Genomic DNA, 16793 nt, shown 5'->3' with positions numbered 1-16793 from the left:
CAGTGTTGCCTGAAATTGAATTTTATGGTGGTAGGCCTACCGTTTGGAAAATACACCGTTTGGAAAACACAAAAAGAGATTTAAAAAAAAAAAGACATCCAAAAGACGTCGGCTCGTGCTTACTGCGGTGTAGCCTAACATGTCAGACAATGGAATTCTATGAATGCCCATCCATGTGGTAGGCCCACCATTTGTAAAACAGGCCGTTGCATTGGCTTTATTAGTCCTGATTCCTGTGACTAATCAATTTGGCTATTTAAGCTCTGAATATCAGCTACCCAACTTTATCAGGAGTTATCACAAGCCTATTTGCAATGTGTTTACACAGCGGGAAATGCAGAAGTATTTTCTTTTTCGCTATGATCAGCTTGTCAAAAACTGACGGATACAAACTTGAAAACATTGATCATGACAATGGGGTGAAACTCCTGGACAACAGTTGTGATTGTCCATTCCATATTGGTCCGTTTTGCTCAGAAAATGCCACCCTTGTCAATCTTCCGCCATAGGCAGCCTCCTAATTCTGCCTAATGAGCGGCCGGCCGTGCCCGCAAGATCCGAGCTAGACCCCTCCCCAACCCCCAAAAAACAGGAAAAACAATGTTTGGGGGGGAAACAGCTAATTTCCTGCAATTCTACAAATTTTGCCCCGAAAAAAGCTGCGAGAGTGTGTCATGAACTGCTACATGAACGCGCGCAGACACGCACACACACACACACACACACACACACTCAATACTGAGGAAGGGGAGTTTGAAAGACAATGTCATATGTGTGTGTTGAACTATCTCCTTCCCAGGGTGTGGCTAGCAGACTATAGCAGGAGATTCCATACTTAGAATCAACACCGGTTCACTTCTCAAGAGTTCAGTTGCTTGGCAACCGCCCTTAAAATGTTCCACCGGGTGGAAAGTTCACCCGGTTGGACACTAGAGGAGAGGATCTCTCTCATCGGAGCTGCCCTCTCACCTTGCCGAGTGAAACTGTAATGGGTCACTTAAATATGCTCTGCCAGGGACCCCACAGTCACCACAGCAGACCACACACACTGTTGCTAAGCTGTCATTCGGAAAAGGAAGGAAGGAATTGGTGTATAGGCATGCATGTGTCACAGGCTTTGGTTTTTCCATTTATATTTCGAGGTTGGACGTTAGCACGTTAGCACGTGGGGGCGCGCCGATTGGCATCACCTCGTTAGTCAGTATGGGTTACACCTGTGCTGGCTTGTCCATCTCGTTAGTTGAAAGGTGTTTCACCTGTGCTGACCCAGGTGATATTTAAGAATGGCTGGCCCAGTAATCCAGCTGTTTTGAGAGATGTGGAGGGTTAACACCTTTAGTTGGCTCTCCCTATTTGATTTCTAGACAAACAATCCTTTATCTGATATTCCCTGTTTTTGTTTTGCTCCACTTTTTGGTTTGCTTCCTGTCTTTAAGTTTGGTGAGGGTTGTTCTTTTGTTTGCTTCTTCTTGGGCAAATTTAGTGGGTGCTCATGGTGGGTGTCTTTTAGGTACCAGTTGTTATTGCTTGTCAACTCAGTTGACACCCCCATGAGTGACTTTCAGAACCCCTCTTAAAACCCAACCTGCTTCGTTTTGGTTGTTGTCAGGGACTCTTTGTTAGTTCCCCCTTCTGTTTGAGCGACAATGTTTGGTTTTCTTGCTGGGGAACGTAACACATGCATATCTTAAATTGGGTTGGCACTTCATCTTGACAGATTTGTCTTCTGAAGCCCTTGCAACTCTATCACTATCTCACTCCGCTCTCATCCATCTTCATCACACAACCCATTCCCATCCTTCTGTCTCAGATGGAGCATTGTACAAAATAGTAATGACATCACGTGTCTCCGATCCAAGTGTTCAGGAGATCCTTCCAACTGGGATCGACTTCTCCTATTCCTTACCCCCATTTTCTCACTCCTTAAAATTGTCAGGCTATGCAAACTAGGAGTGGGCTAAAATGTTGCCACACAGGATATAAAGGCATTCATTCACATGTAAGATGGACAGTGCACACACTCATTCAGTGGTGCAGAGGAAATTATATGAATTGTGAGACTGCATGAATAGAGTTCTGCCGAGCCACTGAATAATCCAATCACATGTAAATTATTTATGATTTGGGGGAGCATGTTCTTTACTTTTTCTCATGAATTATGCATTTACACTGCATGGCTTTACTGATACGTTTCATAATTATTGTAATTTCTGACATGAATTCGATCATGTGTGTGCATCCATGTAATATCCACTGGGTGTGCTCCCAGAAATTTGCACTGTCTAGAACCAGATGAAAACCGCTGAGAACTCAAAATAGCCATTGTTTTTCCTCTTTAAGAAAATAATGAATGTTTGAGCTCTCCGTTAACACAGCCCAGAACATCATTATTATAGTATACATTAGGATAATTTTTCTGGTGTAGTAAATGTCAACCAATGTTTCCGTAAGAATGTGAGTGTGTGTGTGCACGTGTGTGTGCTTGGCTGCATGTGTGTAAGTATGTGAGTCTTCTCCTATAAGATGTTGCGATCTCATTCACCTCTAAATGGCACCCTGTCTCATTAATTAGAGCATCTCAGGCTGCGTCTGGAGAATGTGCTAAAACATTCCTCTTTAAATAACAGGAGGATTCTGGGAGAAGCAGCAGGAACTCAAAAGCTCTTTCTCTCAAAGAGCACAGAAGGAAGAGCCTTTGTTTTTACATACAGACCCCCATCTTTCATCGCTGTTAAGAATAATCAATACTTATTATAGTCTATACTACTATGTCTGTTTAATAAACCATCATAGAGATTTTCCCCACACAGGTTCCAGAACCTTCTCTCTCTGTGTGTCTGAGTGTTCTGACATCGTCTCAGATCTGTTGCTGTGCAGCTGATGCGCCTAGGTGTTTAAATCTTGGTTGCTGTTAGGGACGGATTCATACATAGCTAATTCTTCAGTGTTGAATCAACTCTGAGAGTGTTGAATTTAAAACCTTTCCAGAGTATATATGGGTCCACGCTTTTCAGAGTTAACACTTTGCTTAGAGCTGATGCTGTTACACATTTTATCAGGGACATTCAGAGATTGTCCCGAAGCCACTCCTGCGTTGCCCTGGCTGTGTGCTTAGGGTCGTTGTCCTGTTGGAAGGTGAACCTTCTCCCCAATCTGGGGTCCTGAGCACTCTGGAGCAGGTTTTCATCAAGGATCTCTCTCTGTACTCTGTACTCATCTTTCCCTCAATCCTGACTAGTCTCCCAGTCCCTGCCACTGAAAAACATTTCCACAGCATGATGCTGCCACCACGCTTCACCGTAGGGATGGTCAAATCAAACCAAATTTGATTTGCCAAATTCGTCAAATACAACGGGTGTGGACCTTACAGTGAAATGCTTACTTACAAGCCCTTAACCAACAATGCAGTTTTTTAAGAAAATATAAAAAATAGATAAGTAAAAAGTAGAAAATAGCAAATAATTAAAGAGCAGCAGTGAAATAAAATAACAGTAGGGAGGCTATATACAGGGGGTACCGGTACAGAGTCAATGTGCAGGGGCACTGGTTAGTCGATTTAATTGAGGTAATATGTACATGTGGGTAGAGTTAAAGTGACTATGCATAAATAATAAACAGAGTAGCAGCAGCGTAAAAGAGGGGGTTGGGTTGGGGTGGGGTGGAGGGGCAATGCAAATAGTCCGGGTAGCCATGATTAGCTGTTCAGGAGTCTTATGGCTTGGGGGTAGAAGCTGTTAAGAAGCCTTTTGGACCTAGACTTGGCGCTCTGGTACCGCTTGCCGTTCGGAAGCAGAGCAAACAGTCTATGACTAGGGTGGCTGGAGTCTTTCACAATTTGTAGGGCCTTCCTCTGGTATAGAGGTCCTGGATGGCAGGAAGCTTGGCCCCAGTGATGTACTGGGTGCCAGGTTTCCTCCAGACGTGATGTTTGGCATTCAGACCAAATAGTTGAATCTTGGTTTCATCAGACCAGAGAATCTTGTTTCTCATGGTCTGAGAGTCCTTTAGGTGCCTTTTGGCAAACTCCAAGCGGGCTGTCATGTGCCTTTTACTTAGGAGTGGCTTCCGTCTGGCAACTCTACCATAAAGGCATGATTGGTGGAGTGCTGCAGAGATGGTTGTCCTTCTGGAAGGTTCTCCCATCTCCACACAGGAACTCTGGAGCTCTGTCAGAGTGACCATCGGGTTTTTGTTCACCTCCCTGACCAAGGCCCTTCTCCCCCGATTGCTCAGTTTAGCCATGCGGCCAGCTCTAGGAAGAGTCTTGTTGCTTCCAAACTTCTTCCATTTAAGAATGATGGACGCTACTGTGTTCTTGGGGACCTTCAATGCTGCAGAAATGTTTTGGTACCCTTCCCCAGATCTGTGCCTTGACACAATCCTGTCTCAGAGCTCTATGGACAATTCCTTCCACCTCTTGTCTTGGTTTTTGCTCTGATATGCACTGTCAACTGTGTGACCTTATATAGACAGGTGTGTGTGCCTTTCCAAATCATGTCCAATCAATTGCATTTACTACAGGTGGACTCCAATAAAGTTGTAGAAATATCTCAAGGATGATCAATGGAAACAGGATGCACCTGAGCTCAATTTCGAGTCTCATAACAAAGGGTCTGAATCTGTTTTTTATTTTGACTAAATGTGCAAAAATTTCGAACAACCTGTTTTTGCTTTGTCATTTTGGGGTATTGTGTGTAGATTGATGAGGGATAAAAAAATTAAAAAATCCATTTCAGAATAAGGCTGTAACATAATAAAATGTGGGAAAAGTGAAAGGGTCTGAACACTTTCCGAATGCACTGTAGTTTGAGGGTGTTGTTTTAACATCAACTGTAGGGTGCAAAGCCTTATTTGCATATTTCCCAGTGTGCCTTGCCTTTCGAATGAATTGTAGACTTACCACCCATTACTGTATTCGTTAGTGACAGAGACAAGGTTGGTGACATTTTTAATTTTCAGTCCTATGGCCTTAACCAAGTGAGTTCCTAAGCAAATATGATATAATTGAAATTAAAATATTTAAGACAATACATCACATACAGCATATCATAAGGCCTTACTTTGAGGGCCTGGTTTTACCCTTATACAGTGACCTAAAACTCCTGGTTTACAGGCCACAGCTGGCCTGCAAGTCACATTATGTTGGCTTGCAATATTATGTGTAATTCCTATTGGAATCCAGCCAGAGTGGGGATAGCCAACAATTTGATTTTTTTATTCTCCCGCAACATACATTCAGAATTACTGCCAGGTTTTGGAAGATTGCTAAAGAGACTACCTAAACCATCTAAACTGGAACAAACATTTCAGTATTGGGTGCAATAAGTCAACTAACAGATTAGATTACTTTAGAAACATGTATGTTATTTATCTTTGTGTAGCATAAGATTAATTAATCAATGTACATGCAAAAACCCAGATATTCAAACAAACAATTTTTAAAAATCCACCTGCAATAGAGCATGCTGGGAAATGTGATAATGATGGGCGTGGCTTTTAGTGTTTCACTCTACACAGTAAAAATGACACAATCACGCTCAACTCTGGTTATTAACACCAACACTGGGGTTATTTTACACCACTGAGTGTTAATTTAACTATTTACAGAAATAATTTAACTACTGAATCAATACTAGAGATGTAAAAAAAATAAAAAAAATAATCAACACTAGGTAACACTGGCCAATTTGCTGTGTAGCAGTGAGTCATGTTTAACAGGGCTGTTGTCGAGGGTAACGCTGCTGGAGCCTCTGCGATGCTTTAATTACAGCCTAGCCCGAAGGCTAAATGTTCCTCGCTGTAATTGTAGAATATACTGCATCACTAATTAACACACAGCACCCGCATGGCTGATGATGAAAAATAGTGCTAAAGCACTCTCAACTACTCATTGATACCCACTGAAATGTTGGTGTCTGTAAAAACAGCACAGCAGCATATCACCCTGCATCCCACTGCTGGCTTGCATCTGAAGCTAAGCAGGGTTGGTCCTGGTTGGTCCCTGGACGGGAGACCAGATGCTGATGGAAGTGGTGTTGGGGGGACAGTAGGAGACACTCTTTCCTCTGGTCCCCCCTCCCAAACAATATCCCAATGCGCCAGGGTAGTGATTGGGGCCATTGCCCTATGTAGGGTGCAGTCTTTCGGATGGGACATTAAATGGGTGTCCTGACTCTCTGTGGTCACTAAAGATCCCATGGCACTTATCATAAGAGTAGGGGTGTTAACCCCGGTGTCCTGGCTAAATTCCCAATCAGGCCCTCATACCATCATGGCCACCTAATCATCCTCAGCTTCCAATTGGCTCATTCATCTCCTCTCCCCTGTAACTACTCCCCAGGTCATTAATGTGAATGTGTTCTCAGTCAATTTAAATGGTAAAATAGGGGTTAAATGCCTTTGTAGTACTGAATTATAGGGGTCATTTTGAAGAGAGCAACATGTAGGTATATCACTAACATATGTTGTGTAGACGTGCAGGAATCCTTTCTGTAATGAGATATATTCTGGTATTTGACATCAGTTTCACACATGAATGAAGAAGCCACAATGATTTCTGATGTCATTCAAATATACATTAAGACTAAATTGGTTAAATGTTTGTGAAGAACAAGCATTCCATTAAATCATACAATTGACTCATTTCAATACCTACAGATGGCTGCAAAGCGCCCTTAAGTCTGTCTAAGATGGCACTATTAGGCTGTCAACTGGCTTGTGAATAATGCTGTGTTCACTCAGAGTGTATCTATCCATCATTGTCTTCGCTGTTCCTGTGAAACCGGTGAAAGCCTTGAATCCCTCTATCCCCTCTTCTCTCTGAGCGTAGGCCTCTCTCTGTCAGCACGAGGCTGGCTCAGATCCCCCAACAGCCCTGCTGCACCCAAGAGATGGGTAAGCCTGTGTGGAGCCTCCGATGGCGTCACAGACACCTCAATCTGTGCCTGTGGAATGCCATGACGCCCACTGGCCAGGCCCCAGGCTAGATCCACCCACAGATCATATCTGACTCTGGGACACAACAACAACTCCACCGGCAGGCTGCAGCAGCACCAACCTTCTCACTGTGACCAGTCCAGACTCTCCGAGTGGCGGCGGCCATGTTCTGCTGCATCTTCATGGCGATGGGGACGTTTACCAGGGAATTGTGAGGTGTTCTGTGGCCACCTGGGGTTCACCCGGACGGCCCAGACAAGGCCCCTAGTCTGATGTTATACAGGGAGAGCAGGGTAGACAGACATGAGAGGAGAGGAGGGGGCTGATGAGCCAAAGGCTTCAGAGCAGTAGAACCTGCAGCTAGTGTGAAAGACACCCACACACACTCATTACTCACTCCACCTGCATATCTCTGAAAAACATCATCTCTGGCTCACTCTGACAGCCTGTTAGGAGCACAGGAAATCATTGTTTATGGGACCATCAATCAGTCTCTATGAATCAGATACTCAGCAGTCCGCACAACAATGTGAGCCTTTGTAGGAATTACCTCAGCCGTAATCGTGATGACAGTACAGTGTGTTTGCGACGCGCTGTTCCACAAACCCAAAGTGCTTAAGACATGAACGATAAAGGAAGTACAATACAAGGGAAGATTAGTCTTAATAATTGAGGGCTAGTTTGCTCAGCACACAAAGGGAAGGCTGAACAAAACGCCCTATAAAGCACAATCAGTGGTGTCGGCATGAAGGTGATGGCAGACTTACACTCCCTGGAACCATGTGGAGAGGTCCGGGCCAAGTTCAATCAGCCCAACTAGACTGGGTCTAGTTCATCAGAAAGACACCCACAGGCCCACCAGTTCACCACTACAACATAGAGATTGAGAGGGAGCTCCTTCAGCAGCACAAACAGATCAGGTACCAGGCTATCCCCTTCACCCTCTGAGACTGTGTGTAGTCTAAGTACAGGGCAGAGGGCATGTGGTTCAAAAGAGGTTTATCCAAAGGCTGGGGGCATTGTCAGGCAGGCAGGTGGGTCTATTCAACCCGCCGATAGATTCAGTGGATCCACTGTGGGTGAAGCTGGGGAAGACCTGAGAACAGAGGCTGGTAATAACAGCTCTATAAATTACCACAGGACAAGGGCATGCTCCCTGAGAGGAGACAGGAGCCCCAGATACAGTCCTCCACCAAAGTCACACTTTGTTCATCAAGCCTGTGTTTGCATGCCCTCCATCCCCTCTCTCTCTATCCTTTGAGTCTCTCTATTCACTACCTCCTCACAGGAGCTCTCTCTGTGTTAGGTATTTCTGTTTGTTTTGGAGGAATACACAGCACATTAGATTAGAGATAGTAATAGCACATTGCTGTATTCAGTCTGATATATTCTACTTAAACATTAGCTCCTTGTAGTGGAGTCTGTTTAGATGATGGCTAGATCAGTGCATGAATTGCACAGTCTCTGGATCCCCCTCACAGCCTGATGACAGGAGAGGGAAATGAATGATTAACGAATACAAATAATGCTCAAATGACCCCTTCATCTATGGGGATTCCCCGCGATGTCATCAGTATCTAAAATTAAGCACTGTGTAGCACTCACCAAGGCACCCCAGAGAGCAATCCTTCCCAAGCTTTTTATATACCTTCATTGAATACATTTATCCTGTTATATCTCATGCAGAAAGCAGACCCTCTCCCGCTGGCTAGAATGGTCCACTCTATTATTCATCCAAGCAGCACTCATTCTGCCTATGAAGCAGAGCAGAGGGAAGAAAGGACTGCAGAGATTCCATTTGCAGGTTTAAAAATGCCTTGGACCCTAATTGAAATCCACTGGTGGTCTGTGGCTGCCCAGAAGGTATAGGTTTGTTCAGCAGTGGTGTGTGTGATAATAAGCATGGTGTACTACTGTAGGCTAGCCAGAAGGTAACTATGATCATGGTATTAGGGGAGGTATCATTTTAGGCTAAAGAAGCTCCTCTGACAGAGCTGGGACGGAGTTGTGTGTGTGTGTGTTTGTAAATACAGGTGATCGTGTCTAAGACTATGTCCACAATTCTGTCTCTCTGTCTCGATCTCTCTGTCTCTGTCTCTCTGTCTCTCTCTGTGTGTGTTTTACAGCTTTATTCTAAAATTGATTACATAGTTTTTTTCCCCCCTCATCAATCTACACACAATACCTCATAATGACTCTGGCAGAAATTACAGCCTCGAGTCCTCTTGGGTATGAGAAGGACAACCATCTCTGCAGCACTCCACCAATCAGGCCTTTATGGTAGAGTGGCCAGACAGAAGCCACTCCTCAGTAAAAGGCACATGACAGCCCACTTGGAGTTTGCCAAAAGGCACCTAAAGGACTCTCAGACCATGAGAAACAAGATTCTCTGGTCTGATGAAACCAAGATTCTCTTTGGCCTGAATGCCAAGCGTCACTTCTGGAGGAAACCTGGCACCATCCCTACGGTGAAGCATGGTGGTGGCATCATCATGCTGCGGGGAGGTTTTTCAGCGGCAGGGACTGGGAGACTAGTCAGGATCGAGGGAAAGATGAACGGAGCAAAGTACAGAGAGATCCTTGATGAAAACCTGTTCCAAAACGCTCAGGACCTCAGACTGGGGGCAAAGGTTCACCTTCCAACAGGACAACGACCCTAAGCACACAGCCAAGAAAACACAAGAGTGGCTTCGGGACAAGTCTCTGAATGTCCTTGAGTGGCCCAGCCAGAGCCTTGAACCCGATCGAACATCTCTGGAGAGACCTGAAAATAGCTGCGCAGCGACGCTCCCCATCCAACCTGACAGAGCTTGAGAGGACCTGCAGAGAAGAATGGGAGAAACTCCCCAAATACAGGTGTGCCAAGCTTGTAGCGTCATACCCAAGAAGACTCGAGGCTGCAATCGCTGCCAAAGGTGCTTCAACAATGTACTGAGTAAAGGGTCTGAATAGTTATGTAAATGTAATATTCCCGTTTTATTTTTGTTATAAATTTGCTAAAAATTCAAAAAAATACCATTTTTGCTTTGTCATTATGGGGAATTGTGTGTAGATTGATGAGGAAAAATAGCAATTTCATTTTAGAATAACGCTGTAACGTAACAAAATCAGGAAAAAGTCAAGCGGTCTGAATACTTTCCAAATGCACTGTACGTGGGTCCGATTAGTAGGCCTTTCATCACGTCCTTTTGAGGAACTTGCCTTGCCTCACCAGTCAGTCGCTACTTCTGCTACTGTTACTGCTGCTGAGAGTAATCATGCTGTCACTAGTCATCCTATCAGCACGTCCTCCTCAACCCAACATCTGCAGCGTGTCTGCATCTGACAGGCCCACTGCTGGAGTGTGAATTACCAGGGAAGAGAGGAGCTCCTCTAAAAGAAATCAGCTAAGCATATGGGCAAACAGGTAAACAGATCTGCCGTACGGAACCCATTCTCATTAAAGCTCCTGTGTTAACATCTCACTAAACATGAAGCACCTTAATTGCTTGCCGGTACTTTAGTTTAAGTAGAGACAGTTATATGATCATCAATCATCGTGTCCCTGCTCTATTCTATGGAGTGAAAACACGGCTATCTGGACAGTGACATAGATTCACAGAACAGTTGCTGCATCAGTATTTACCTAGCATGTGTTGGGATTGTTCAAAAACCGAGACTAGGAGATACATTTAGAAACTAGGAGCAATTCAGTGTTTGGTTAGAAGAAGAAAAAACATCTCCTTATTTCACTTTCAGAAAGTATATTTAGCAAGAATCTAGAAAACTCTCAGGACTTATAATCAGCAACCATACACTGAGTGTACCGAACATTAGGAACACCTTCCTAATATTGAGTTGCACACATAAACAATATGTCTAAATTGTCTCAAAGCTTTAAAATTATTATTTAACCTGTCTCCTCCCCTTCATCTATACTGATTGAAGTGGATTTACCAAATTACATTCATAAGGGATCATAGCTTTCACCTGGATAGTCTGTCATGGAAAGAGCAGATGTTTTTACATTTACATTTTAGTAGACGCTCTTATCCAGAGCGACTTACAGTTAGTGAGTGCATACATTATTTTTTTATTTCTCATACTGGCCCCCTTGGGAATCGAACCCACAACCCTGGCGTTGCAAACGCCATGCTCTACCAACTGAGCTACATCCCTGCTGGCCATTCCCTCCCCTACCCTGGACAACTGTGCGCCACCCCTTGGGTCTCCCGGTCGGGGCCGGCTACGACAGAGCCTGGATTCGAACCAGGATCTCTAGTGGCACAGCTAGCACTGCGATGCAGTGCCTTAGACCACTGCGCCACTCAGTGTAGGTAAGATACAAGTATGAGTCTATAGAATGGAGCAGCATAAACAAAGGTAATTAGCGTGTATGTAGGGTGGGCCTAGCCCCCGAAGTGACAATTTATACTCTATATGAAAGGTTTCATTGTCTTCTCAGGAATTCAGCCTTCTCTGTGTTGCTCTCCAACCCCATTATGTCACACCTCTGTGAAGCAGAGGTTCTGTTGTGATAACATCCTGTAGCTCTGATATCTGATTGGAGGTTAACTTTACAGTAATACTATTGGTCAACAGATGTTATAAAGGGGTCTCAGATTCATTGTCTCTTTCTCATTGTTCCTGACCTGTGCTGGTGAGATTCACTCTCTCTTTTTCTCTCACCACCTCAGGGACTCTTGGGGCACCTCAGGCTATGACTTCTCTCTCTCTCTCTCTCTCCCTCTCTGATCATGCCTAGAATAATGTATTGTAATGCTAGTATTGTAACTTAAGCTTAATGCATTATATAATGTTATCATTAATTTTAGGACAGACCATTCTCAGACCTTTCTTGACCTTTCTATTACTTAAACTCAACTATAGTCTCTTGCATATTGCTAAAATATCTTTATGGAGTCAGATATTCAGTTTAGTAGACTTTATGATATTAATTGCATAGTCTTATTATGGGTCGCATGTGAGATACTGTATATAATAATACATATATGATAAATATCACCCCACTGCAATACATGGTGACCACAACGTGATTTATCTAATGGATCATTTGGGCTAAACTGGAGTTTATTCCATAAGATTCCAATACATATAACGAACACACGCGTGATGGAGAATATGCAAGCAACCGATCTGTTTGAGTTATGGCAATCAACTCATTAATGATTTGATCAAAAAAGGCAAGAAAATTCTCACATTCGATTTGACTAGGGATTACATTTTTCAGTACTGGCAATATATTGGCATGCAAAAAACAAACATCTAAGAGGATGTTAATTCTAGAGCTTGCTGTATTTTTACTTGGCAAAAACAAATTGCGACACAGCAAACTAGGTGTGAACATGCTTGATAGCACTGTGATACCACTGTGGGGCGGCAAGTAGCTTAGCGGTTAGAGTGTTAAACCAGTTACCGAAAGGTCGCTGGTTCGAATACCCGATCCGACAAGGTGAATAATCTGTCAATGTATCCTTAAGCAAGGCACTTAACCCTAATTTGCTCCAGGGGTGCCGTATTACTATGGCTGACCCTGTAAAAACAACACATTTCACTGCACCTATCTGACAATAAAAGGGACATCAGAGCGCAAAATAGAGCAGTTGCAGTCAGAACTTTAAGCATGCAAAAAAAGAGCATGATCTGACTAGGACATTTCTACATGACGCGCAGCGAGATTTGTTAGAAAAGAGCACAAATATGCTCCAAAACTACTTGTCTGACTCGGATACAGATAGCGGGTTTGTCGCACAGTCAGTCCCACCTATGGGTGTGGTGTGAGCATCCACGCTGCTCTCCAGTTTGTGAGCGAGCCAAGCTACTGAAACAGCCCCTATTGCAGCTATTAGGACAGGTACAAACAGCCCACAAAGCATTGTTGTGATTTCTGTAAAAGGGAAAGGAAAGGAAAGGAAAGGAAAGGGGATATCTAGTCAGTTGCACAACTGAATGCATTCAACCGAAAGAATGGCATACGGTTAGGCACTCTTGGAATCTTGGCAGAGGAAATCCTCCTGCACATTTCAGGCAGCCTGCCGGCCCACAGAGTAGGACCAACTATCCAGTTAGGTTCTGTAACTCTTGTCACAGAAGCAGTCATACTATGCAGAGATGATGGGATTTAGGGAGGGGCCGACCATTACAATTCTACTTGCAGCATAGGGTAGATTGGGAGCGTTCTCCTAAAACTTAGGATATTGATTATTTGACGATGATGTGTTAACTCATTCTTCCTTTACAACTCAATGGTTTCTATATCCATTTGTGACATCTATATAGGTGACTTTTGCGAATGTCCATGCAAACAATAATGAGTCGTTAGGACGTCCCTGGGATGTCACGAAATGGTCGCCTGAAGTCGTCAGGACGTTGTGTCATGGTCCACTTGAGGTTTTATCTAGTTCCCGGTTGGTCCCGGGGACATCCCCGAGGACATTTTTAGGATGTTCTTGGGACATCGTGTCATGGTCCCTTGGAGGTTTTTGTCTAGTTCTCAGTTTCCCAAATACGTTTTTAGGACTTTTTTGTGTCCCAAACAGGAAATTAGACAAAACCTCCAGGGGACCATGACACAATGTCCCAAAAACGTTCAGGTGACCTTCAGAGGCGACCATTTCCTCAGTGCTTGAGGCGTCACTACAGACCCCCTGATTCGATTCCAGGCTGTGTCACAACCGGCCGTGATTGGGAGTCCCATAGGGCGGCGCACAATTGGCTCAGCATCGTCCAGGTTTGGCCAGTGTAGGCCGTCATTGTAAATAAGAATTTGTTCTTAACTGACTTGCCTAGTTAAATAAAGGTTAAATAAAATAAAAAAATAAAAAGAGGACCATGACACAATGCCCCAAGAATCTCCTAAAAATGTCACAGGGTCAAACCGGGAACTATTAAAAGGTCCCCCAGACAACGTTCCCTTGGGACCATCATGCGACATCCTAAGGACTAGTAAAATGAAAGTCCTGGGAACTTACAGGGAACTAGACAAAGGTCCCCCAGAGAACGTTCCCTTAGGACCATCACGCGACTTCCTAAGGACTAGTCAAATGAAAGTCCTGAGAATGTCCTAAAAAGGTCCTAACATGGTCCTCAGTGACGTCCTGGGAACTGACAGGGAACTAGACAAAGGTCCCCCAGAGAACGTTCAATTGGGATCATCATGTGACGTGTTAAAGACTAATGCAATGAAAGTCCTGAGAATGTCCTAAAAAGGTCATTGCCTTGTTTCTCACAAAATGGCATTAGAGCCTTCCCCATTGGTATGCTAATGTTGGGTGCTGTAAATTGAGATGCAACACTTAATTTCCAAATTTTAAATTGCTTGTGAAACCCTATAATTGTATTTATATTTTGAGTTGCTTGAAAGTTGTTTTGATTTAACTTCAAGAATTGTTCTTGATTATTTCAAAGTTCTGGTTATTTTCTCATTTTCAAGGCCAATCCATTTTCTCTCCAAGGGATATTAATATTAATTTAAAATATACTATATTTAATAATGCGGTGATCTCTGATCATCTTGATAAAACCACATCTGAAGTTGCTATTGACCAATCCAATCAGATAACATTTTTATTTAAATGTTGAATGAATCTGTGATGTTTTAGTGTCCCTTCAGTCTCTTTGTTTCACTCTTACAAAGAATGGAGCATTCCTTACTAGCTTGCAGGATGGTGCTACCTCAGTACATTTGCATGTCTAAAGCAGAAGACAATGCTACCCGCCAAAAGGACACTCCTGAATTGATGCTGCTAGGTCCATGGACTACTGGTCTGAAGATTGTCTACAGTGACTACAGTGCTGGCAGTCCGGTTGTGAACACTTCTGCCTGATCTAGAATCAGATGTGTTGAAGGGAGGATTATGTAAGGTGGCCCAGATCCTGAAGTGACTGTTTCCACTTTTATTGTATACTCAGGAATTTAGCCTTCTCTGTGTTGCTCTCCAACCCCAATTATGTGAAGCAGAGGTTCTGTTGTGATAACATACTGTAGGTCTGATATCTGATTGGAGGTTAACTTTACATTAATACTATTGGTCAACAACTCAGATTTTGAATCCAAACAAACTCAGATGTTTAAAGGGGTCTCAAATTCATTGTCTCTTTCTCTTTGTTCCTGACCTGCGCTGGTGAGATACTCTTTTTCCCTTTCAGGCTATGACTTCTCTCTCTCTCTCCCCCTCTCTGATCATGCCTACAATAATGTATTGTAATGCTAGTATTGTCTTGTAACTTAAGCTTTATGTCTTGAATAATGTTATCATTAATTTTAGAATGATATTAAATATCTGCCTTTGATATAGACCATTCTCAGACCTTTCTTGACCTTTCTATTACTTTAACTCAACTATAGTCTATTGCATATTGCTAAATTATCTTTATGTAGTCAGATATTCAGTTTAATAGACTGTCATATTAATTGCATATTACAGGTTGCATGTGAGGTGTGTGTGTGTGTGTGTGTGTATAGAGTCAGTGCTGTACCTGTATGGAGACATCGCTGTATGAGCCTCCTATCACCCCAGAGATGGCCAGAGGGACGTCGTCATGGACGGCGTAGGAGCCATCAGGGCAGGTGTACTCGCTGTCGTCCACCTTGGTGAGGGAGGCACGGACAAACTCCAGGCTCTGTTCCAGGGCGTAGGTGTCCTTAGAGCAGGTGTCCAGAATGTGGGCTCCCAGCCGTATCCCCGGCAGCAGGCGCTCGTCCTTGTTGATCTCGTCCAGAGCTAGCAACATGGCCTCCAGTCTCTGAATCCCTCTCTGAGCGTTGATCTTCCCACAGTCCTCAGGCCCCTCGCCCTTCTGGTGCACAGGGAACAGCCCCCCTATGATCAGGTCCCCATCCACTGTGATCTCTCTCTTGCTGTCCGTGTTGTAACCTGACATAGAGAGACCCAGTGGGGCCTGGGCCAGGAGGTACATACACACACACAGCAGGCAGAGGTGGGAGAGGTGGAGGGGTCGAGGCAGGGGGCGCAGCCCCAACCAAGGGGACCTCCCCGGTGACATGTCCCTGGGCCCTGGGTGAGTCAGGTCACTGCTGTCTGGTGCTTCTCTTCCTGTGGTTTTCTCTGTCTCTGGAGCTGGGAAGGGTACAGTACGCTAGCAAGGAAGAAAGAAGCGTGGCACGGTGGCACCAGATCTCAAAGCGCCAGATTTTTTGTCCTGTCTTTAAGGTTCTGTTGATTCCAGCCTGAGGATCAAACAGAGGAGGAGTCAGTCAATGCTACAACACAATGAGACCTTTGTCTTACAGACACACACACATCTCATTTCCAACAAATATATATCATCTTTACGAGACAGTAAAATTTGTGTTGTATTGTTCCATCAAAATTTGTGATAATAACTGATGTGGAAGTAGGGATCTTCACTGGATAATGACACATTGAAATAAAAGTGATAAGAGAACATTTCTAATAGTTACACATATACAACACTACATAGACTAGTGCAGGGGTACTCAAATTGGAGAAGGTCTGGTCACACTGACACTCGAACGGCGACAGTCCAGTGGACGAGTTCGGCAGTGTGTTATGAGCATATTCAGCCCAGATGAGGAACTTGCTCTAGTTGATGGACTGAGTGGAGACGAAACAGCGTAGGAACTTCTCCAGCTCCTCGTTGGCCCTGCTCAGTTTGCCCATTTGACTGCGGGTGGAACCCCGATGAGAGACTCACCGACGCCCCCAACAGGGAGCAGAAGTCTTTCCAATACCGTGCGACGAACTGGGGCCCACGATCCGAGACAATGTCCTGGGGAAGTCCGTGTAGTCAAGACATGGGTAATCATGAGATCAGCTGTCTCCTTCGCCCAGGGCAACTTGGGTAAGGCGATAAAATGGGTGACATTGGAGAAC

The 16793-nt window shown here is 44.1% G+C and overlaps 1 protein-coding gene across 1 annotated transcript in view; it reads right to left on the bottom strand.

The window, feature by feature from the left end:
- Positions 1-15942, bottom strand: part of grm2a (glutamate receptor, metabotropic 2a) — a gene marked incomplete at both ends in the record, with an annotated part of 69909 nt that extends 53967 nt beyond the window's left edge. Inside the window, one exon of the mRNA XM_084167984.1 lies at positions 15415-15942. Coding sequence (XP_084024110.1) covers positions 15415-15942 — 528 coding nt within the window. The remainder of the gene's footprint in view (positions 1-15414) is intronic.
- Positions 15943-16793: the final 851 nt, after the last annotated feature.

The sequence above is a fragment of the Coregonus lavaretus genome, assembly GCF_964263955.1.
Source record: "Coregonus lavaretus genome assembly, chromosome: 8".
In the NCBI taxonomy this organism is placed as follows: Eukaryota; Metazoa; Chordata; class Actinopteri; order Salmoniformes; family Salmonidae; genus Coregonus; species Coregonus lavaretus.
Note: the sequence above shows the minus strand (reverse complement) of the source record. Positions and strands in the feature narration are given on the sequence as shown.